General features: G+C 44.6%; 2 protein-coding genes across 6 annotated transcripts in view; one reads left to right on the top strand and one right to left on the bottom strand.

Annotated features, from left to right (window-relative positions):
• AEBP2 (AE binding protein 2) overlaps positions 1-17,720 on the bottom strand; it is a 60,137-nt gene extending 42,417 nt beyond the window's left edge. The window contains exons 1-3 of one of the 4 annotated variants that reach the window (XR_010985223.2): positions 17,355-17,720; positions 3,356-3,578; positions 1,563-1,670 (exon numbers count right to left, since the gene is read on the bottom strand). Coding sequence is in view for 2 of the 4 variants with exons in the window: in XM_068122302.2 (XP_067978403.1) it covers positions 1,563-1,670; positions 3,356-3,578; positions 17,355-17,533 (510 nt within the window). In the remaining 2 variants the exon portion in view is untranslated. The remainder of the gene's footprint in view (positions 1-1,562; positions 1,671-3,355; positions 3,579-17,354) is intronic. The other 3 variants (XR_010985221.2, XM_068122302.2, XM_068122303.2) reach the window with 3 other exon arrangements.
• Positions 17,721-18,358: 638 nt separating this feature from the next.
• The window catches only part of LOC137431220 (arginine-glutamic acid dipeptide repeats protein), a 132,185-nt gene continuing 125,107 nt past the window's right edge, over positions 18,359-25,436 (top strand). For both annotated transcript variants that reach the window (XM_068122301.2, XM_068122300.2), the window contains exons 1-2: positions 18,359-18,895; positions 20,192-20,493. In XM_068122301.2, coding sequence (XP_067978402.2) covers positions 20,196-20,493 — 298 coding nt within the window. In that variant the 5' untranslated portion in view covers positions 18,359-18,895; positions 20,192-20,195. The remainder of the gene's footprint in view (positions 18,896-20,191; positions 20,494-25,436) is intronic.

The following is a 25,436-nucleotide window of genomic DNA, read 5'->3' as shown; positions in this document are numbered from 1 at the left end:
AAATTTGTCCATATCCATTCTGCACATAAGCCTGGTGTTGGCTTAGCGGTTAGGGTGCCGGCTTGGGATCCTTGGATCGAATCCCGGTCGATCGCTGAATTAACGCCAGGGGGGTTGACTCAGCCTGTCATCCTTCTGAGGTTGGCAAATTGAGCACCAGTTCACTGGTAATTCCCTGTGTGTCACAAGAGGCGACTAAAAGGGTTGGCGGCAGGAAGGGCGTCCGGCTGTAAAACATTGCTTCAAAAAGGGGACCACGGTGCCCGAAAAAGGCCAACCCCTGCTCTGTGGGGAAAAATGGCCTCTAAAGGTGATCATTCTGCACAAAATTTAGTAGGAGAACTAGGAGGTTCTCAAATACAAAACATGAGGGATCAAATAGAAGGATCCGTATATTAAAGTAAACTCGCTTCTCAAAATAGTCCACGCAAAGGATGCCATGTCCAATTTTCCCTCACTTTGAAACCTTGTGTTTCTTACAGGTTTGTGTCTTGCCAGGATCGATCAAGGCTTTGGTCAATTTCGTGTTGCTCATTCATCTTGCTGCACAGAAACATTTTTTTTTTACAGCTGTGCATTACATCATTGTGATTTTCAGCGACAGTTTGATGCTTCATTATGAACACACCCCTTCATTAGCCGTTTGAGCTCGGCCGACTGTGCTGAGGAATCTGGTGACCGTTGTGGCAACTGCTCGTTGCGATATGCTGAGGGGTAAGGCTACAGCACTACATATTTATATCTGTGCCAATTCATTTGTAGCACATAGCTTGATAGTCCTGCATCCGCATGGAGCGCTGTTGTCAATGTCCACATGCATTAGTTTTGCCGTTTTTTAACAATGTTCAAATTTATTTACCAGTCTTACAGATGCGTGCACTGCTCTTGTCTTGTGTTATCCCTGTCAGTTCAACCTGCCTGGCCCTATTGGCCTTGAAAGTTTGGTTTAAGCATGTCTTAAGTAACAGTGGATGGTGAGAAGAAAAGTACCTTTACACCCACTCCCTTCCCTATGCACCCTGCCCTCCCCATAGAAAGAAAATTCAGTTTACTACTACTAAATTGTACCTTCGATAAAATGTAGTGTATGACATGTTTAATCGATTGTCCAGTTGTCAGGCGTTTTCCATCCAAGTGTTTGTAGTTTGTACCCTTGTTTGCACCGGCATTTAAGCTGACACCGGCATGAACAAATACATTCATGCCAGCAGAATAATTTCAAAGGTAGTCATTTATTCTAAACTTGTATGCAGTGATAAAAGTCTGACTTAAAGGTTTCACCGTAATTGAAGCACCGACTGATATACAGTATATCCTTCACTAATGTATGTCGTCATGGCAACAGATCAAACCAACCCAATTTAGTGAGCTGGTATGGTCACATTGAGGCCAGGGAACACCTCGACAGCCATTCCTTTGAAAGACCTGCAAATAATGTATACAACCGAACGAAACCACTTTTTAAAAGTCCAATAAATCGGTTGTGCAGGCAGGGTGTGTCGAAGGCCTATGACTATTTGCGATGATCAAAGTGCATTGTATTCTCAATTGCGAGTTGTTACCTTGAAAGGTTTGTCCCCACTGTGAGAAAGCACGTGTCTATGTAGCCAGCTCCGGCTGGACGAGGGCGTGTTGTACACCTTACAGCTTTTCCATAAACACACGTATACCTGGGAGACAGACAACACAGGATACTCAAGGGTAGTGACTCAAATGGAAGTTCAAGGCAATTCAGTGACTGAATGCTGAGTGCCTGTGTAACACTGTCAATGGGATATCACACTGCAATGCTTTTATGCCAACTTTTTGTACATGAGCAACTTCACAAGTTTATAGCTATAACTACAACGACCTGAGTTTGCCAATCCAAGCCATGAAAGACTGCAGGTAAAAGTGTCTTGAGTGGAGTTGGGATGTTCCAAAGTCAGGAAAGTGTTAGGGAGCGAGGGAATGATATAGGTACAAACAAAAAGACCCCTTAAGTAGTGGCAGTTACAATAGACCTCAATGAATGAGAATCCTAGACACAAATTATACCACCTGTGAGGTAGAGAGCACACACATGCTCAAGATGGCAGTGGCGGGGGAGACGGCATAGCTTGCCGGTCGTGCCGCCTCCCTCTCGCTTGGAACAGTGAGGACCAGGGGCTGTGTCAGGTGGGTCAGTTTCAAGGATGGTGGAGACTGGCCCGAGGGCGGCTGCTTTGATGGGACAAGATGGTGGCCGGTGTCGCACCGTTTCAAGTGCGTTTGGGCGGCCTGGCTCTGGAGCTTGGTGGGACATGGGGACCCGAGTGGGAGGGGGCCTGAGATTTGGCAGACCCAAGTGGGTGGGGCCTGAGAAAGATGAGGACCGGTTGTGGTGGTGCACGCATGCATGTGCACACACACATGCATGGGTTGCGATATGCACGGACACATGCACGATTATGGTTTATACACATGTTTTGTGTATAAACACAAAGGCTTTGGTTTTGCTTTGGTATGTTTTGTTTTGTTTTATGTGACATCATTTGCTGTGTATTGTATGCACACATTTTTATGCATCATATACACATATGCATATTGTGCACATGCTGTATGATGTTGTGTACACGAGTCTTGTGAATGACATATTGCACATATTTTGTGCATGACATATTGCGCGCGCGCACACACACACACACACACACACACACACACACACACACACACACACACACACACACACACACACACACACACACACACACACACACACACACACACACACACACACTTTGAAACCCGGTAGATCTCCGTACCATCTCCCGAGGCCCACCTACGTATGGAGATAGCAGGCAAAAAAACAAAAAACAAACAAACAAAAAAGAACACTTGCCTGCTTGCACACACACACGCACAGAGACCTGGGAAGGCTCCGTTCCGCTTTCTGAAACCTGCATTTGGGGATGGCAACCAACGACACACACCACACACTCTTTTTCTATCACCTCCCTACCCCCCTCTCCCCTTCTCCCTCTCTCATTATTATAGATTGTCAGAGTTAGATGTTGGCACACTCCTGCTGGTCCATTGACCAAAATGATACCTATCTCATTTTGTCATCCCATGTGGACTTACCTTAAAAGGTAAAATGACCTTTTTCTTGATCTCATCTTTGTAAATGAGGTATTGTTCAACAATGACATTGTGTTGATAAATGTTAGCTTATAGCAAAAAAATAAAAAAATAAAAAATAAAACTGCGTAAATGCTTTGAGGCATGTGGGGTTGACTATTGGAGGCGTTTATGGAAGGGTCATCAGCATGCTTGATTGTGGAAGGGTCAGTGGCATGAAAATAGTTGGTCGTTTTGTGGGTGCTAAAACGCAAACCTCCCCAGCTCCCTGACGTGCTACATGAGCCTCTCGAATGTGATCTGCCAGATCAGGGCTTGATGAAAAAGCTGCCTGACATTGGTCCCAGCAGCATGGATAGGCAGGTGGAGCTGGTGGTCGGGGAGTTACGCCTCCACTTCCAGTGCATCCCGCTCCACGCAAGGCCGGTGTGGAGCGACCGCTGGATCCGGTGCTGTCCACGTCGGGGAAGGAACTTGCACTGAAGGAATAAAGGAGAAACGTTTAATAGAATAATCGTTCAATGCATCCACGTTTTCTCCACACCATTCCCATGACTAGGACTAAGACTATCCTAACAGTGAAATCTACAGCCATTCTCTAAATTACAAGTCTAAAGAGAATAAATACAACATATAAAGAATGTCAATTGCCATTTGATTTTGCAAACAAATGATGTCTCCAGAATGTTCTTAGAATACTTTGAAAATACATCTGTTTTGACATTGATCTCTCTTTCAGCATGAGCTAACATAACAAGTATACATTAAACTTGAAAGATTAGATAATTTCCCACATTCTCTCAAATACAAACTATTCTGCACATGAGAAAGTCTGTATATTTGATCGAGTTAGCCACGTGGAACAATAGTTTTGTGTTTGAAACCACATTCCTTTTAATTGTTTCAGCCCAAGACAGCTCTGACACCTTGTTGCTCAATACATGATATATGTTAATGATGTATGTGGTGGGGGTGGGAGAGGCAGCGGGTGAGCATGGGGGCGACGAAGCAGAGGTATCTCTGTAAGTCTCTGAAAGTAGAACTTTCGGAGACCAACAACTTTCCACAGTGTGAAAACAGGAGACTCAGATCTTTCTTGAATGATTTTTTTTTTAGGTGTTTCAGATTTGACAATATCATGAAGTGTCAGGTGGTACACAAAAGAGAAGGATATTTGACTGCACTGCCAACAAGTCTCATAAACCGTTATATAAAAAAGAAAAAGTTATGTAGAACATACACACTGACTGACACTGACAGACAAACACCATTTTTTCTAGGGACAACCATTATTCAAAGAAAGATGTAAGGATGGTTTGACATGATCATTTATTGTGATCATCCCTACCTTGTTTACATACTTTTTGGAGTGACATCCCTACATTCCTTTACATTAAAAAAAAAGTTTTTATTACTTGTTTCTTAACTTTTTTTTAGAAATACATGTAGATGTAATACTACTGATTTACAAATGTTATAGTACAAACTTTAAAGAACAGCTCATGAGTGACGTACTGAGGGTGTCTGACGTTCGGGGGCAAAACAGAATTCCTCTCCCTCCCCCAAATCCCTGACCCCAGTCGCCATCTGGCATACACTGCATTCAGAAAGTATTCAGACCCCTTCACTTTTTTCACATTTTGTTATGTTGCAGCCTTATGCTGAAATCGTTTAAATTCATTTTTTCCCTCATCAATCTACACTCAATACCCCATAATGACAAAGAGAAAACAGGATTTTAGAAAGTTTTGCAAATTTATTAAAAAGAAAAAACTCAAATATCACATTTACATAAGTATTCATACCCTTTCCTATGACACTTGAAATTTAGCTCAGGTGCCTCCCATTTCTCTTGATCATCTTTGAGATGTTTCTACACCTTGATTGGAGTCCACCTGTGGTAAATTCAATTGATTGGACATGATTTGGAAAGGCACACACCTGTCTATATAAGGACTCACAGCTGACAATGCATATCAGAGCAAAAACCAAGCCATGAGGTCGAAGGAACTGACTGCAGATCTCAGAGACAGGATTGTGTCGACACAGATCTGAGGAAGCCTACAAAAAAATTCTGCTGTATTGAAGGTTCCCAAGAGCACAGTGGCCTCCATAATTCTTAAATGGAAGAAGTTTGGAACAACCAGGACTCTTCCTCGAGCTGGCCACCCGGCCAAACTGAGCAATCGGGGAAGAAGGGCCTTGGTAATAGAGGTGACCAAGAACCCAATGGTCACTCTGGCTGAGCTCCAGAGATCCTGTGTGTAGATGGGAGAAACTTCCAGAAGGACAACCATCACTGCAACACTCCACCGATCTGGGCTTTATGGCAGAGTGGCCAGACAGAGGCTTCTCTTCAGTGAAAGACACATGAAAGCCCGCTTGGAATTAGCAAAAAAGCACCTAAAGGACTCTCAGACTGTGAGAAACAAGATTCTGTGTACGTACATTACAATGAGCCATGTCTCAATTTTTTCTATGCAGCACTTTCGAAGATATCGAGGTGCAAAGTTTTTTGGTTTTTCCAAGATGGCGCCCATACCACGTGATCTATGACATAATTATCATTTTAAGATTCTACAGGAGTTGCAACTATGGTGAAATTTTCCTGTCAATCGGACCAACGGTTGAAGAGAAAATCATATTTATTCTGTGCGGACAGACAGACAAACAAAGTAGACAAACGGACTCAAATGCAATACAATCTCCTCTGGCGAGGGTAGCAAGGGATTTCTCGAGGCATGATATTTCTGCTGATAGTATTTGATGTCACATTATCACATGGCACAGGTAAATGTGTCTGCCTCAGTGGCACCAGGCTAGTGGTCCAGCCCCCACAAAGGGCTGATTGGCAGTCGTAGTCCCGCCCAACCGTCGGATCCCTTCCTATTATTTTACAAAGGAATGTAGTTTTCCATACTTTTCATGGAATCCTTTCAAGCTATTAAAATTACGATACCAAAGGATGTTGCATGAAGTAAAACTGCCGGATAGTACCAGAATCATTGCCATTGATAGAGGCAGCTCGGAAATATGTCGTCTGAAGAAGATTATTATTATGAACGACAAGATAAATACCCGGGTTTGACCGATTTCGCTTTTTTGCCCTTTTACCTCCGCCACCAAAGGTGTATGGAGGTTATGTTTTCTTCTCTGTCTGTCTGTCCGTTTGTGAACAAAGTATCTGAAAATGTTGAAGATGGATTCGGACGAAATTTGGCAGAGATGCAGCGTATGTGACAAGGACGAAATGATTAGATTTTGGTGAAGATCCGGATTCAGATCCGGCTATTAGAATTTTTAAAAGTGATTCTTCACTATTCGGAGATAGGGCAAAAATGATACATAGCAGGATATCTTAAAAAGCTATGGACGGATTTGGACTAAACTTGGTGAACCGGTTGTGTGTGTGACAAGGAACAATCGATTCAATTTTGGTGAAGATCCAGATCCGGATCCAGCTAGTATAATTTTTTTAAGTGATTCTTCACCATTGAGTGATATGGTCAACCACACGGAGGTATGCTCTCTACTGGGTGCCGTTCTAGTTTCCTTTTTCCATGGTCTGGAATACGGAAAAGTGATCCCTGCCTCAACAATCAGTTGAACAGAGCAGGTAGGCTTTCATATGTAGCTGAAGCGACTTTTTAGAGAAGATACTCCACCTTTTGTTTTGTGCTGTTACAGCCGCGGGTTTTGACGAGGGGGAGGGAGGGGTATCCTCGTTTCTCCTCGAACTTACTGGGACTGATAGGCCGGTCATTTTACGAATATACCCACCACAAATTGCAATAGTAATGAAACTTGGCATTTTTGCTTCTTTTGACCCATGTAATAACATAGTAAAAGTCAAGGAATAACGAGGCATTGGAACACATTCATTTCGAGCAACCACTTTTTGACAGTTATGCACGAAAATAAGCTAATAAAAATGGCACAAAATAATGCACTTAATTTGTTATTTCGTTCACATTCTCAAAAGATGTCAGAAATGTAAGTGTTTAAGAGTGTAAGACAGGCCTTATGCCCTGGTTTTACAATACATTTGACATGTAAAGGTATATATATTGAGATAATTGACATTTAAGGTAGCTTTATCCCAATAAAATTGAATTTTTTCGAAAATATACATATCAATGAATTTTGAAAGCTAATATAATGGTCTATCATATTCTTATATCAAATTAGATTTTACTCTAGTCTAATTAGGTGAACAAAGCCTAATTAGGTGAATAAAATTTAATTACACGAACAATGATCTCCATAGCAACGACTTTGGACCTTGGATACGGTCGCTTTTATATAACCAATCTCAAAAAGTGTGGTATCAAAAGATTCGGATATGCCTATAGTGCAATCCAAGCAGCACTGAACACTCTCCTCGCAGAAAGGGTACTTGGTACGCTAGTGCCTGCTTGTTCGCAGGCTCAGGATGATGGCCCTCAGGGCACTACAGGAGATGACGAACCAAGTGAAGACGCGATAATGCAAAGCATAGATGAGGCACAGGCAGCCATGGATCCGCATGATACCGAGGCAGGACAGGCAGCCATGGATCCGCGTGATACCGAGTCAGGGTCGCAAAGTGTGGGAGCTGGCCCAGTTGACCTGTGTGAGCTACGAAACCTGTATGATTCATTGTTGAAGGGTGAGGGTTGCACTGAAGATATCCTTTCAGCCCCGGTTCTGGACTCTGTTCGTGACATCATGAATGTTGCTCGACAATCGAAGAAGGATCTGCGTACAGCACAGCTATGGCTGCAATACATGGACATGATAGACATTCTGAGGACATTCCTGAGGTCGGAACGCACTGGTGACTGGCGTCTGCACGTGCACGCTTTGCACGACATGTTGCCCTACCTAGCAGCTGTAGGCCACAATCTGTACACAAAATCTGTGTACATCTACCTGCAGCGACTGGCACAACTGTCTATTCAGCATCCGGAGGTCCACCATCAGTTCCAGAATGGATTTCACGTAGTGCGGCGTTCAGATCGGTACTGGGCCGGCTTGTCCACAGATCTTGTGATCGAGCAAGTGCTCATGAGAAGTGTGAAAACCACAGGGGGACTAACAAGGGGTCGTGGAATGAGCGAGCCGCAAAGGATCACGTGGCTGCTGTCCACCCCCATATGTGCAGAGGTCAACATGGCTTTGCAAGAGTACACATCAGTGCAGTATGGGACCAGTGACCAGCACAAAGAACAAAGCGCAGCTCGACAAGGACGGGACACAGATGACACGCACAAACTTATTCGCTACCTGTCATCAAAGGATCCCTTTGGAAACGATCCAACTCTGCAAAGCATTGACACTGGCATCACAGCTGGAGATTCGGTCAATGCTGACCAAGCAGCGTCAGTCGGCAGGAAGATCTTAGATGGAATGCTTGACAAAAAGGTTCTTGATCACACGTTCAAGAAGAAAGATCAGGTTGTGACTCTTGACACACGTTCATCATTGAAAACTGGCAGACAATCCGTTCTGATAGATCCACAACTGTTGTTCCAACGTCTGAGTACGGCAGGATCACGCTGTGATGACCTCAAAGATGTCTTCAAGTACGAACTAAGCAGTTTCCCACCAGCACTGTTTAAGACCACTGATATCCTGCTTGAGGCCGACAAGCCAGCGCTAGCCGAAGCCATTTGGAAACAACTCCCCCTTGACGTTCGCAACACAGTGCTGCCACAGAATGTGCAATATGTTCTGGATGGTGGGGCATTGCTACACAGAATTCCTTGGAATTCTGGCGAGACATATGGAGGAATCGCCAGTCACTACGTGCGATATGTTGGAGACAGGTATGGTAACGCTGTCATAGTGTTCGATGGATATGTGAGCGCACCCTCCACCAAAGATGTAGCGCACAGCAGGCGCGTTCGATCTCACAGCAGTCCCCTTGTCAACTTCACAACGGACATGGTATGTACTATGAAGAAAGATGACTTCCTTGCCAACCAAACAAATAAACAACGTTTCATCAATCTACTGAGTGATGACCTTCAACGGCGGCACAACGCTGTTCATCATGCCAGGGCAGATGCAGATGTTCTCATAGTGGAGACAGCCATTGCATGTGCAAACACCAAGGACACCGTGATAGTTGGCGACGACACCGATCTTCTTGTTCTCCTTTGCAGTCGTGCAGGGCCCACATCTCACAACCTGTTCTTCCGACCTGAGCCTAAGCTGACGTCAAGGAGGCAAGCAAGATGTTGGAATATCGAGCAAGTGCAAAAGACACTTGGACGCAATGTTTGTGACAAGCTTCTTGTTGCACATGGACTCCTGGGTTGTGATACCACGTCAAGAATTTACTCGATTGGCAAATCAACAGCCTTGAAGAAGCTGAACTCCAGTGCGTATTTCTCCGAGCTTTTGGCAAACTTCAACACTCCTGGAGCGTCAAAAGAGGATGTCATGACAGCTGGAGAGAATGCCCTGGTTTGCTTGTATAATGCCCAGCCCGGGGAAACACTGGACATGCTGAGGCTTCAACGCTTCCACCAGAAGGTTTCAACAAGCACTGTCAGAGTTGAGCCTCGTACCCTGCCCCCTACATCAGCATCTGCAAAGCAACATTGCCTACGGGTGTATGTTCAGGTTCAGCAGTGGCAAGGAGTTGCCATGGATGCCAATGGTTGGGGATGGGCTATCCGTGACGAGAGAATGGTTCCCGTGATGACCGAGATGAAGCCTGCTCCAGATTACCTTCTAGATGCCATCCACTGTGGCTGCAAAACAGACTGCAGCACCCTACGATGCAGCTGTCGCAAGTACAGCCTGGAATGCTCTTACGCATGCAGTGAATGCAAAGGACTTCACTGTTCTAATGTGACCTTGTCAGAACCAGAAAGTGATCCAGAAGAAGAATAAGCTCTTAGGTTGGTGCTTGAATCGCAGTTCATTCAATTATTAAATAAAACACTTTTTTTTTTTTTCAATATATATATATTTTTTTCAATATTATTTTCAATATTATTTAACGATTTTTTTTGTATATATACACACAAAGAATTAAGTTAAGCACCCCTACACAACGAATTAAGGTAAGCACCCCCTAATATATATTCTTTGTGTATATGTATACATTGGCATATATTCTAAGGTATGTGAGATCAAACAAGTGAATCCACTTGGATTCCGCCCAGGTTGGCACATGGAAATTATGATGTAGCATAATTATCATCTCGGGTCAAGATTTGAAATTATGCCATGGTTTTTGTAAAATTGCTACTAGTATTCACATTATGTTCACATTCATTCACATTCACAGGGTCCTCTGGGTCCTCTGGGCATTTGGGTCCTCTGGGTCATTTTCTGGTCTGGGTCTGGCAAATTTTCATTGACATTTGCCCAGTTTCAACTTTTATTGACCCAGAGGGTCATTTGGGTCCTCTGGGTCATTTGGGTCCTCTGGGTCATTTGGGTCCTCTGGGTCATTTGGGTCATTTGGGTCCTCTGGGTCATTTGGGTCCTCTGGGTCATTTGGGTCCTCTGGGTCATTTGGGTCATTTGGGTCCTCTGGGTCATTTGGGTCCTCTGGGTCATTTGGGTCCTCTGGGTCATTTGGGTCCTCTGGGTCATTTGGGTCCTCTGGGTCATTTGGGTCCTCTGGGTCCTCTGGGTCCTCTGGGTCATTTGGGTCCTCTGGGTCATTTGGGTCCTCTGGGTCATTTGGGTCCTCTGGGTCATTTGGGTCCTCTGGGTCCTCTGGGTCATTTGGGTCCTCTGGGTCATTTGGGTCCTCTGGGTCCTCTGGGTCATTTGGGTCCTCTGGGTCATTTGGGTCCTCTGGGTCATTTGGGTCCTCTGGGTCATTTGGGTCCTCTGGGTCATTTGGGTCCTCTGGGTCATTTGGGTCCTCTGGGTCATTTGGGTCCTCTGGGTCATTTGGGTCCTCTGGGTCATTTGGGTCCTCTGGGTCATTTGGGTCCTCTGGGTCATTTGGGTCCTCTGGGTCATTTGGGTCCTCTGGGTCATTTGGGTCCTCTGGGTCATTTGGGTCCTCTGGGTCATTTGGGTCATTTGGGTCCTCTGGGTCATTTGGGTCCTCTGGGTCATTTGGGTCATTTGGGTCCTCTGGGTCATTTGGGTCCTCTGGGTCATTTGGGTCCTCTGGGTCATTTGGGTCCTCTGGGTCATTTGGGTCCTCTGGGTCATTTGGGTCCTCTGGGTCATTTGGGTCCTCTGGGTCATTTGGGTCATTTGGGTCCTCTGGGTCATTTGGGTCCTCTGGGTCATTTGGGTCCTCTGGGTCATTTGGGTCCTCTGGGTCATTTGGGTCCTCTGGGTCATTTGGGTCCTATATTCCTATCCTATAACATATATATCTCCTATAACCTATCCTATAAATATAGATTTGATGACGTCATGTTTACACATCTGAGCGACAGAAATGAGCGACAGAAATGGGTGACAGAAACTAGCTTCACTTTTGAGCGCCCGAAATTCCCAGGCAAACGCTATAACGCACCAGGTTTACAACCTGTGCGTTAATAAATGATTGGGAATGGAACAACCTGCCACAGCAACGCATACGACGGCTTACAGGGTCTATGCGACGTAGGGTTGAGTCAGTGATCCGATCACGTGGGTCCTACACACGTTATTGACGCAAAGATCGCTAGAGGTCTTCTCAGAACAATGACTGTACGTTAGAAAACATAAACGTCATCCACACTGTCCGTGATGGACCTATAGCTCCATACTTAAATTGAGGTGAAAATATGCCTAAAATTCCCAAAAAATTTCACCTTAAATTATTCAGAATAAAATATTGCAAACGGCATGATTGTTATGTTTTTATGTGACCATAATATCACTTCTCCAGAAAATATAGCAATATCATGGGTATATTACACTGTTTTGACGACAACAAACTTGTAATGTGCGAGGTTGTAAAAAAACGGGGGGGGGGGGTGCTTAACTTAATTCTTTGTGTATAGTACGATATGAACTTGTTCACATAAAGCCATTACATTGCAGGCCTCAGGGACATAAAATTGCAGGATCTCATAAGGATTTAGCACGGAAACAGTTTTTGGTCTGAAAAATTTATGCAGATTTTCGCTTAAAACCTTCTCTTAAAGATTGCAAAAATTGGAAATGTTCCAATGCTCCGATTCTCCTTGACTTTTAGTATGTCATTCTCCACTAAATTTGACATTGAAAAATGCATGTTTCATTACTATTGCAATTTGTGGTGGGTTCGACCCCAAAATGGCGTAGATTGACTGGACTATGAGGCTACCAGGCACAATTAACATTGTACCACGGCAGGTTGCCAGCCAAACCGCAAATACCAATTGGTCCATAACACAGTTATAGGGTTCTCCATCTAACTTATCGTTTACCTGCACTACATGACTTTCCAACTGGGGAAAGCGCCCTCAATATGCACAACCCTTATCTTAATTAGATGTTAATGTGGCCGAGCGTTAAACTGCGGGGTGAATATCGGACTAACGAATCAATCAATCAGAGAATTATAATCTCCCGGGTTGACCCAAGTGCGAACAGCACTGGATCAATGGAAGAAAAGACGGGCATGGACAGATTGGAAAGAATGTCAATGAGGGATTCATTATTATTCACAAGGCACAAGTGGGATCATGCAAAAAGGGGGGAAAGTGCTTTGATGTTAAAGGTGAGAGAGGAAGGTGCATGCAAGGGGAATGCATATGCAATATGTAGTGAGCCATCACAGGCAAATGAATAATGTTAGCGAGTATGTATAGAGCAAAGAAAATAGACCTTAACCTATGCTTTATCTACCGCTATTACACAATACAGGGCACCCATCAGACATTCACGGGAAACAACAACAGGCATTTTTAGGCCATTTTCCCTGCAAGAGCATGGGTTAACCTTGCGGTCCCCATGACAATGTTCTCCATCTCCCCTCGTTAACCCCCTTGCCCGCATTTCTTCTTCGACCATCTTTAGCCAAGTCTTTCTCGGTCTTCCCCGTCCTCTACTTCCTTCTACATTCATTTCCATCACTCTTCTCAACCAGTCACTTTCATCCTTCCTCAACACATGACAAAACCATCTCAACCTGTTTCTCTTCACAGCATCCATCACAGGCTCTATTCCCATCATCTTTCGCAATTGATCATTTGTCTTCCCCTCTCTCAACGAAACTCCACACATCCACCGAACCATTTGCATTTCCACCCTTTCCAGCCTTCGTTGCTGCTCTACGTTCATTACCCATGTCTCACTCCCATAAATCATAACACTTCTCACACATGCAGCATACACCTTTCCCTTCAGCTTCAACGACACTCCCCTCCTCGTCAGCACGCCACTCAGTTCCAGAAACTTCTTCCATGCACAACTCACTCGAGCAACCGTTGCAGAGTCTGATCCACCTTCTCCATTCAGCATGTCTCCGAGGTAACAAAATGTTTTCACACCTTCCAGCTTCACGCCGTCTCCAAGGTCCAACTCAACATTTCCTCCATCTGCAGCTCCCTCTGTGCACACCTTACACTTGAATGTAGCTGCCACACTGGTTAATGACCCTCTCAAGCCACTACATTTTTGATGAACCCACTCAGCGCACATTGTACATTGAATGGAATTCACTCCAACACCCGTCCTGCACACAGCACACGGCCACTTCCCAGTTCTTTCCAGTTCTTTCCACCTCACCACATGCTTTACCACTTGCCATCACCTTCGTTTTTCCGATATTCACCTTCAGACCTTTTGTCTCCATACATTCCTTCCACTTGTTCATCTTCTCCTTCAGTCCATCCATACTTTCTGCAATCAACACCAGATCATCTGCATACAACAACTCCCACGGTAAACCCACCTTTACGTTCTGAGCCAGCACCTCCATCACAGCTACAAATAGTAGTGGACTTAGTACCGACCCCTGATGCACTCCCACCTTCACCTCAAACTCACCACTATTCCCGTCCTTCGTCCTTACAGCTGTGCGCGCTCTTTTGTACATTGCCATCACGACTCTGATCAACCATTCCTCCACTCCTAACGTCCTCAATGCCCATGTCACAACTTCACGTGGAACCCGATCGAATGCTTTCTCCAGATCAACAAACCCAAGAAACAACTTCTTCCTCTTCTCCATATACCTCTCCTGCAACTGCCTCACAATAAAAAACGTGTCTGTCGTTCCTCTTCCTGGCATAAATCCAAACTGCATTTCGTCAATCTTCGCTTTCTTCCTTATCCTCCTCTCCAACACCCTTTCCAATACCTTCATTCCATGCTCCAATAACTTTATCGCTCGATACGAGCCACAGTCCAGAGGGTCACCTTTCCCCTTGTATAGAGGGACGAGGGTACTCAGTTCCAAATCCACTGGAATGCGGCCTTCTTTCACCACCAGATTGCAGATCTCTGTCCTTCTCTTCACACCCTAATTTCCCACTGCCTTCAACATATCTCCCACAACTCCCGTCGGCCCTCCCGCTTTTCTACTCTTCATTGCTTTTATCGCTTCAACTTCCTTCTCGGTTATCTTCTCTGCCGGTCCTAAAACTGGGTTACTCTCTGTGTTGCCATCCCATTCATTCACTGCATTCAACAGCATTTCCATATATCTATTCCATCTTCCTTTAATTCCATCTGGGTCCACAACGATTTGTCCCACTTCATCCTTCAAGCAACTCACCCCCATCACATCACACCTCTCTTTTGCTATCTGCTTTGCAATCCTGAATACAGGTCTCTGACCCTCTTCCGAATCCAAGCGTTCTCCGAACATTTTCCTACATTCCTCCTGCGCCTTTGCTACCTCTTTCTTTGCAGCCTTCTTGGCTGCCTTATAACTTTCATGCTCTGCCTTTTCTGCCCCCATACCCTTCGCCTTCTGCCACTCCTTGAACTTCTTCCTCTTCTCGTCAATTTTCTTTCCAACTTCATCATCCCACCACCATGTTTCTGAGTGCCTCGGTGGTCCTTTTGTCCATCCACATACCTCACCAACGGCTCCCAACAGACTATCTTTCAATGACATCCAACCACTTTCAAGCTCAACCACATCATCCTCTACCATATTCAGCCTCTCTTTTAATGCCTCCCTTACTGTCACCTCTTTCAACCTCCACACCTTCATTCTCGGTTGGTACTTCACCCGCCAAGCTCTCCTCGCACCTTTCACCCTTATGTCGCAGACAACCAAGTGGTGCTGTGAGACAGCCTCCTCCCCCGGGATCACCTTTGTGTCCCGGAGGTGCCTCCTATCTCGCCTACGCCCCAGCAGGTAGTCAACGGTTGTCGTCGACCCATCTGACGTGTATGTAACAAGCTTATTATCCTCTTTCTGGAACTGAGTATTACAAATCAACAAATCAGCTCCATCAGCAAACTCCAAAATCCTTTCACCTTCTCCATTTCTCACACCATATCCGTAACCCCCATCAAACTCCCTCAAAACCAGCCATACTCCTTCCCACATGTCCATTTAGGTCTCCTCCTCCCACAACAACTTCCTAATCTTTCACGTTTTACATCAGCTTCTCTATAGCACACCAGAACATGTCCTTCTCTTCATCGCTCCGACCAACCTGCGGAGCATATCCAGAGATGATGTTCACCAAGAGCTTTCCAATCATCATTTTCACCATCATCAACCCTTCACTCACTCTAGTCACACTCACCACACTGTCTACAAACTCCTCATAAAACAGGACACCAACACCATTCACACCTTCTGGGCACCCTTGCCACACAAACTTGTATTTCTGTCCCTGCCTACCCTTCACCATTCTCACACCACTTCCCTTCCATCTCGTCTCCTGCACACAACATATGTCCACTCTTCTTCTGACCAATACTTCCACCACTTCTCCTGATCTCCCTGTCATTGTCCCTACATTCCATGTCCCAAACCTCAGAAACCGATCTCCACGTCGGGCATCAGACGTTTCGTCGTCATTAATGGAATGATTTCCACCCTTGCTTCGATCGGGTTCCCCACCTTGAGTTTTGACGAGAGGGAGTGGGGTCCCCCACGTGGTACTTCGGGTTGTACCCTGCCCATATGTAGTTGTAATTGTCATGGTTCTCTTTTTGAGGCAATGTTTTTTATGGCCGGGTGCCCTTCCTGACGCCAACCCTTTTAGTCGCCTTTTACAACACGCAGGGATACGGTGTACCTATTCCAAACCGGGGTACACACCAGGTACATTCACGGTATTCATTACATTCACGGGAGGTAATATAATATTTGAAAGGCAGACAGTGCGAGGATCACGGAACGCTAAAGGGAAAGGAAAGGTGTGAGGAATTTATGTGGTGTCTAATGCTGCGTGTTGGAGATGATACGATGTGTGGCGTGTGTAAGCGTGTCTCGGTGCAGGAGAGATCAGTGGCTGCTCCAGAGGAGTTGGGCTGTTGCGCTGAAAAGAACAGTTGGTGGCGCACTGCCTCTTCGTCGAGCTTTTGAGTTCAGGCAGAACGATCTTTATATTAGGAAAGCTGAGCAAATAAGTGTAAGATAATAGTAATAGCCTACTGTGTGAGAACTAAAGACATATGCAGCGTGGTTTGGCTTCGGTCATATTGTCTGCTCGCTGCGTCCGTCCAAGTGCCTCCACCCCCAGCTCGCTCCACCAACTCGAGCGCCACCAACACGAGCGTTCTTCCACAAGAGCTGACCCCGCCCAAGAGCTGACCCCGCCCAAGAGCTCTGAGAAGACCAAAGCTAGAACCAGTGCGCTCAGACACTCCCCTGCAGCTCTTTTATAATGCATTGGTGGGGGCGGGGCCAACAATCGGTTCAAAATGAGATTTGGTGAAAATACGGCTGCCGATTGGCGCACCAACGTTTAGCCCCGCCCACGCCAGACCATTACAACGACTTTGCACCACAAGGTGCCCCCCCCCCCCCGCGGATTGACGTTAAGCCGGGTGTCCCATATGCTACTGCTGGCATTAGTTCACTTGGTCATCGTGAAAGATCCCACGGTTTCTTTCGCGATGAGTGAACGAGATGTCAGCGGCACCATGAATAACTTCCAAATCCTTGGCCTTGCCATGTTCAGTCGAACGGCAGGCCTGGCCATCCGATTCCTGAAAGAAGGGCCAAAATATTTCCCTGCTCGACCCACAACGTGGAATTAGGGTAGTCGTACCCTACTTGTAGTAGTATTTTCCGTTATAGTATATATAGTACCCAATCCAAGTAATTATCCCCATCCCCAAACAAAGATTATCTCCTCCATAGCTCCCTGAATTAATCCCACAAGCTTCTCCGGCAAGCCCCTTACCTCTCCTCCTCCATCTCTCTTTCCATCTCTCTCGTGTCACCATGGAAACCGTTTCCAGTTTCAGGCTCCGACGGTCCCCTCCGGCCTAGACAGTTTGCCATGCCTCTTCGTCTGCTCGCCGTTTGGCTGCATTCTCTCAAAGCTTGGCTCGAACACTCGCGCCCACCAGCTGCCGCCATTGCACAGTGAAATGACGTCTTCAACAATATCCTTACGTCATATGTGCATCATATTCTCTTCTTTCATAAGGGTTACCCCAACATAGAGACTTTAATAAGTTTGGGGGATTCCTCACCAGGATAATCAAAATTAGAAAATATCGAGTGTACTAATGCGAACCAAAACCATGACGTCATATCCGTTAGTAAAATACGTAAAATTTGAAACTGTAAGATACGTTTGTAAGCATTTATTTTCTCAACTATTGGTGTGAAGCACTATTTTATATCGTCTGAAGTTGCTATAGCAATTTTAAACAATATTTTGAAAGCTAAAACTTTAACATATCAAAGAAACGCAATCAAAGAAAAGAGAGAGGGAGAATGCTACATGGGCTACTTAATTTTTTCGACACCGCCCATAGAGCTCAAGTGTATAAAGGTCGCTTTGATTTGCAAAATTTTAAAACAATACCTGTGTTCCATGGTCACTATAACATTATTGATTCTAACAGAAATAAAAATAGGAAAAAAAAGATAAAATCGTCACCGTCATAAATTCGATCATGATTCAGAATCTGAGGAATTTTATTTTCCTAAAGCTGTTTTAGCTCTTCTAAAATTATCTTTTTAATAATTACGTTTTTATTTTTTATGCAAACCTTAAACCTTCAATACTTTACTGATATATCCTAACTATCATATTACAATGCAATTTAATGGGCGGTGTAACAGCAGAGCGTCTGTGGAGGCGTTTTGAGTCATTCATTTTCGTACGATTTACGCAGAATACTTCACTAAATTAAAAATAAGACTAATACGCGTGCCACACGTATCATTAGTTGATCATAGAGTCCCCAGTAAAACAAACCGTGCCGATGAAAATATGTCACGGCGTCCAGCAAGAGCGTCACGACGTTCGGGTATTTTAATCAATTTTTAATTATTTTTTTATTGTATTGAAAAAAAAAAAAAAAGGCCTGGCTATCTTAACGGTGTTAACTGCAGGCCAAAGAGAAGGCATTGCAGTACCGACGCCCCGATCAGGCTTTGGCAAATCTCGCCTTGGTCGCCTTTGTGGGATCGGAGGGAGGCGATCTGAACAGAGTCAACGAATCTCAGGAACAGTCGCGGGACCCAGGCCGGTGGCGGTCGTCAACGCCTCGGAAGGTGGTTCACGGGAGCTAGCGGGTCAATGGGGTGACCCAGACCTATGCAAGCTGAGGTGCCAGGTCAGAGGGACGAAAGGTCACAGCGTCAGGGATTTGAGAGGGAACGCCGGGCCCGAAAAGGCTGGGCCTCGCTTTCCTCGGGATGCACCGCCGGATAACCTGGTAACCAAGCAACCAGACGGGTGATCGAGGTAACCGGGTAACATACCAGGTGAGTGTGGAACTAGAAAAAGAGATTCACCTCCTAGAGTACTTGGATAAATCAGCCCATAACGATGTCATGTAATTCGTGTTTTTAACCATAATTTGCAAACTTCACTGTGGTAACATTGTATGTTATTCTGACAGTAGCACATGGCCTGTTTCCATCGCATGGTGATCTGATTGTTTTCCTCCAAGTCCAACAAGAGCGCAGGATGTTTGGCCTGTTATTAATTAATTATTGCCTTGTTTGATTGAGGGGTGGAAATGCATTTCTCCAATCTCCAGTAAAATCTGCCTGGGAGGTGGAAATGGACTCTTAAAGAGATGTATGTATGTATGTATGTATGTATGTATGTATGTATGTATGTATATATGTATATGTATTTATTTATGTATGTATGTATGTATATATTATATGTATGTATGTATGTATATATTATATGTATGTATGTATGTATGTATATATGTATGTATATATGTATGTATGTATATATGTATATATGTATGTATGTATGTATATATGTATGTATATATGTATGTATATATATGTATGTATGTATATATGTATGTATATATGTATGTATATATATATGTATGTATGTATGTATGTATGTACGTATGTATGTACATATGTATGTATGTATGTATGTATGTATGTATGTACGTATGTATGTACATATGTATGTATGTATGTACATATGTATGTATGTATGTACGTATGTACGTATGTATGTATGTACGTATGTATGTATGTATGTACGTATGTATGTATGTATGTATGTATGTATGTACGTATGTATGTATGTATGTATGTATGTATGTATGTACATATGTATGTATGTATGTATGTATGTACATATGTATGTATGTACATATGTATGTATGTACGTATGTATGTATGTACGTATGTATGTACGTATGTATGTATGTACGTATGTATGTACATATGTATGTATGTACATATGTATGTATGTACATATGTATGTATGTACATATGTATGTATGTATGTACATATGTATGTATGTACATATGTATGTATGTACATATGTATGTATGTATGTATGTATGTATGTATGTACATATGTATGTATGTACATATGTATGTATGTATGTACATATGTATGTATGTATGTATGTACATATGTATGTATGTATGTATGTACATATGTATGTATGTATGTATGTATGTACATATGTATGTATGTATGTATGTATGTATGTATGTATATATGTATGTATACGATTTGGGTAAATCTACCAGAGTTGTGCTGGGAATTTAATGTACTGTATTTGTCTTTCCAGACACATGGCAGCGGAGGGGGGCGGAGGGGCAGTGGGGTTCGTTATTGGAGGTGACACTCCAGGCATACCCCACACTCCACCCCCTCCGCACTCTCCTTCCTCCTTGGCTTCTACACCTATCCCCAGTGCGTCTCGTCGACGTCGGGGTAATGAGAGCGAGGATGACGACATGGGTGGCCGGGAACCGTCAATGCGTTCCGTGCGGGGAAGGAAGGTGTCGAGGAAAGGCCGGTTTCACCGTGATGAGCGAGGAGATATTGCAGCCTACGTAGCCGGAGATTGCGCAGCCTACCAGCCTGGAGGTAACCATGACGACTATAATCACGATTTTAACAGTAGTCAGCAGTGCCACTGTCCTTATACCTGTTATTCTGCCTTCTTATTCTCTTTACCTTGCTTTTTCTATTGTCTATGCGATAGCTTTTCACCCCTCAGCCCAAATTGGGCTAAGGGGTATTGTCGTCCGGGCGGGCGTCAATCAACTTTTGGTTTCCATCAATTTCGAGCAGAACGGCTTGTCCGATTAAATCCATTTTTGCAGTGTGTGTTGGGGTTGAGTAGAGGAAGGGTCCTTTCGAAAATGGGCGCGCTGTGATTTTCAATATGGCCGCCACGGCAGCCATCTTGAAATTGGTTTCCGTCAATTTCGAGCAGAACGGCTTGTCCGATTAAATCCATTATCGCAGTGTGTGTTGGGGTTGAGTCGAGGAAGGTTCATGGGCACGCTGCGATTTTCAATATGGCCGCCACGGCAGCCATCTTGAAATTGGTTTCCACCATGCATGGGCTGAGGGGTTACGCCTGCTTTGCGGTGCTATTTCTTTAACGTGCAGTAAATGTCAAGACATGATCTGTTTCCTAACTGATATACAGTCAACAGTTTGGCTTCTATCCAGTTTTGTTCCACCCTGGAAATGCTGTTTCTTCGATGCCGTGTGTGTGTGTGTGTGTGTGTGTGTGTGTGTGTGTGTGTGTGTGTGTGTGTGTGTGTGTGTGTGTGTGTGTGTGTGTGTGTGTGTGTGTGTGTGTCAAACAAGAGGTCAGGACCCACTCAATGAACATCTTCTATGAATACATGATTATCTTACACTCTGTCCTTCTTTTCAGACTTGTAGCTAATGGTATTGAGAGTTGGTCGTCGTTTTTCTTGCATGCTCCCAAGCGGCAGGTTACTCGGGTGGTGTTCCTTTTCTTTCTGCTGCGAGAAAATAAGCAATGTCTTTTAATGCAGGAATGATATATGTACTCTTACTCTGCCTGCCCGTCCACAATGATTAGCTGGTAACCCCAAATTATATATACTAGGGCATGCCCGTACTATATCTATATCTAAAATTATATCCCCCCCCTCTATTTACATGAAATGGTTTGGTCCAAAGCGAACGGCTTGCGAGTGGTGACAATCCCCCCCCTCTATTTACATGCAATGGTTTGGTCCAAAGCGAACGGCTTCCGGAGTTTGGTAAAGAAATCGCCATCGCGTGCACAAACGCGCAGGAAAGCGAATGAATCGCAAATTCGTTTTTATTAGTTGTAAAACATAGTTTAACGCCAACATAGTTTGCAAACGTGAAATAAATGAATACGCTCTCAAATGTGCCATCCGAGGCAGAGTGTGCCCGCCACGTTCGGCACACGCGATCGTTCGCTGCTCTCTGATTGGTTGAATCGTTTTTTGGACATAGCTCGGTAAGTAATTGTCCGATTAATATGAAACCTTGAAAAGGCACATCCTCGGGTCCCCAGCAATATACCTGGCAAGTTAAAAGTATATCGGACCCGTGGTTGTCGAGAAACAGCGGTCACAGACAAACAAACGTACAGACAGAGATTACTGGAATTATAGATAGACTAGTGGGGTCACCCGTGGGAATCCCACGGGCATGGAGGTGTATCGTTGCGATCGGTGCAGCCGTTTTTGCGGAACCCGGAACAATAACGTTAGGCGGGAGTCCAAACCTGAAAATGCTGGAGACCAAAGCTGAAATTGGGAAAACAATATAGCCTATTTTACTCCAGGGGTCCCAGGATTACCCACCCAAAATTTCGTTGCGATCGGTTCAGCCGTTTTTGCGGTACTTGGGAACAGACAGACAGACAGACGGACGGAGGGACATTTGGTGAATTGTAGTAAGATGGACAGGATTTACAATAGGCTTGTAATTGTGTACAAGTAATGATCAGTCTAAGTCGTTTCTGTTTCCAACTTGTCTTTTTTAACGTCGTTGGCAAATAGGGGACATTATTATCAGTTTAAGTTGTTGACAAATAATATACGATTATTATGAGCCCTCATTAGCCCCGCCGCAACACTTCAAGTGCGAGACGAACAGTTTTTTTTATTTTTTATTTATTTATCATTTCCTTGTTTCTTTTGTTTATTTACCATTGAGCTTCAGTGTGTCTGTCCAGGACATAACCTTTTTACCACTGGAGCTTTTGGCATCAAATCTTCAACAAACCTTCATGATGAGCATATGGAGAACACAAATTAATAAAACATACAATTTTTAACTTTCAATTTCGTCAAGTTTACTCACGGGGTTTGGCAGGAGTAAGAACAGTACACGGAAAGTGAGAAATGGAGTTCTTGATGTACAGTGCGACTCTGCCACCAGTACAGGGTTCATGTCGATCAAACCGGAGGAGACAATAGTCAGGGAGTGACACTAAGGAGTCAGGGACGTAGATGAAGGATGCTGTTAAACCAGGGGTGGGGAACCTTTTTCCTGTCAAGGGCCATTTCGATTTTTAGAACATCCTTCCAGGGCCATGCTAAATTATTGAATACATATATCGGACTCACCTAATGCGATGGCTGGAACTGTTTCTCTTTGGCGAGGCGTTTGGTGTCAGGTGGTAGTGATGATGATGCTACTCGCAGCTGGTTTTGCAGGTTTGGGTCAGTCAGTCTTGAGCGGAACCGAGTCTTTGCAAGAGTCAGTTTTGAAAAGAACTGCTCACAGCTGTAGGTCGTCCCAAACAGTGATGCAAACTTCAGTGCATGTCTCCTAAGAATGGGAAAATCCTCAGCACGTACATACAGTTTGTAGAATTCAAGCAAAGGGAGGTTGTTGTACCTAGCTTTGAGCTCGTCATTGCTTTGCAGCTCAATGATTTCGTGTTGTAGGTTGTCAGGCACATCAGCTGGTTCCACATTAAACGGCGTGGCAAATATGTTCAGTTCCCTTTGTTTACTTTTCATGTCCTGGAACCTCTCTCCAAATGCCTGGAGGAGTTTTGCACACTCAGCAGCATATTCAGATGTCACAGCAGGCTTTTGTTCTTGCAGAGTGGGAAAGTGGATAGTGTTTCCCCTTTCCAGTTGCACTTGCCACAGCTTTAGTTTAGCTTCAAATGATTTCACATGTGATTGCAGAGAGCTGAGAAGCTGGTTGGGACCTTGGAGCTTGACGTTCAGCTCTGACAGGTACTTGGTAATGTCCACCATGAAGCCCAAATCACACAGCCACTTGCTATCACTGAGTTCCATGACAGGTTTCCCCTTCATATCCATGAACTGTTTCACTTCTTCTCTCAGTGAGTAAAACCGTGTGAGCATATTTCCGCGACTCAGCCACCGCACCTCACAGTGGTAAACCAGATCTCAGTACTCTGACTCTAGTTCACTCAGTAGCTCCTTGAACTGGCGGCTGTTCAGCCCTCTGCTTTGATGACGTTTATGGTGGAAACGACAGTTGTCATCACATTGTTGAGCTTCAGGGACTGTGCACACAGATTCTCTTGGTGTATGATACAGTGGCATACAACTAACTCACTTGGATCGAGACCGAGACGACTCATTTCTTTTTTGAACAATGCAGTCAATCCCTTTTGCGCGCCAACCATGGCTGGGGCTCCATCCATGGCCAGGCCATTTAACTTGTCAAACTGCAGTTTGAATTTGTTCATAGCCAAAACCACTTGCTCAAACAAATCCTCACCTTTGGTGGTGCCATGCATGGCTTGCAAAGACAGCTCCGCAGCGGCAACAAGGCACTCCTTCACAAATTCTCCTTCTGAATGCCGCATCAGCTTCTTAGCGATTAGCTCACTCACCACAAAACTAGCATGCGTAGTGTTGTCTCGGTCAGATTGTGGTCTTATGAAGACTGCTTGTTGAGCACCAAAACTCCACCGAAGAACGTTAACTTTATCCAAGCGCATTTGTCCTTTCAACTCGTCCAGTTTAGCATGTTTTGAGCTGTAATGACGCTCGAGGTTGGCCTTTTTCATCACCAAGAGCGCTTCCCGACAAACTAGGCATACTGGCTTGCCTTTTACTTCCACAAAGAAATAATCGTTTGCCCATTTCTCTTGGAAAGTGCGACATTCCGCATCTACCTTTCTTTTCTTGTTAGTCGCCATGTTTGCATATACGGAATGAAATGATGACATGAGATCACGCGATCACTTGACTGTCCGGAAGGTCGCATATCGCAGTTACGATTAATCGCAAATTAGTTTTAATTTGATGGCAATTATTCTGTTAGCGCCAACATATTTTGCCAACGTCAAATAAATGAATAAGTTCTCAAATGTGCCGTCCGAGGCAGCGTCTGCTCGCCACGTTCGGCATTCGTTGACTGTTACAACACGTGAAAGCTCGCTCCTCTCTGATTGTTTTTTTTTTTTTTTTTTTTTTTGTATACAAGATCGAGGCTCGTGAAAGAGCGAACATTAATCACACAGAAAGACAAAACAGACACACAAAACAAATAACATCGGGAGCGGTAGACAAGATGGGGAGAGAGGGGGAAGGACACAAACATAACATTTGAGAGCAGGGACCGAGAGACATGGAGACATCGAGAGAACTGTGGGAGGGAGAGGGCTTTGGGGGGGAGGCATGGGAAGGGGGGGGGGGGGTGGGAGAGGTATTTACGGTGAATTAGTGGGGGTAGAAAAGATCAAGGTTTTGGATGGGGGAAGATAAGAGATGGTGGTGAACAGCTGTTTTGAAGACCTGGAGGGAGGAGTGTGATTGAAGTGAGTGTGGGAGTTTGTTCCAGAGACGGGAGAAAAGAGGAATGAAAGAGTGAAGGTGAGCAGAGAGCCGAGATTTCGGCAGTTTAACCATCAGAGGGTGGCTGGCAGATCTTGTGCGACCTGTAGGAATATTTGGGGGACAGAGCACAGAGAGAGCTGGGGGAGCAAGGCCGGAGAGGAGTCTGTAGAAGACAGAAAGACCACCTACCTGCCTGCGGTGAGTGAGTGAAAGGCCCTCAGAGATAGCTTCATCGCG

Source organism: Myxine glutinosa, chromosome 7 (genome assembly GCF_964187855.1).
Source record: "Myxine glutinosa chromosome 7, kmMyxGlut1.1, whole genome shotgun sequence".
NCBI lineage: Eukaryota > Metazoa > Chordata > Myxini > Myxiniformes > Myxinidae > Myxine > Myxine glutinosa.
The sequence above is the reverse complement of the archived record's forward strand: the minus strand, read 5'-3'. Positions and strand labels throughout refer to the sequence as shown.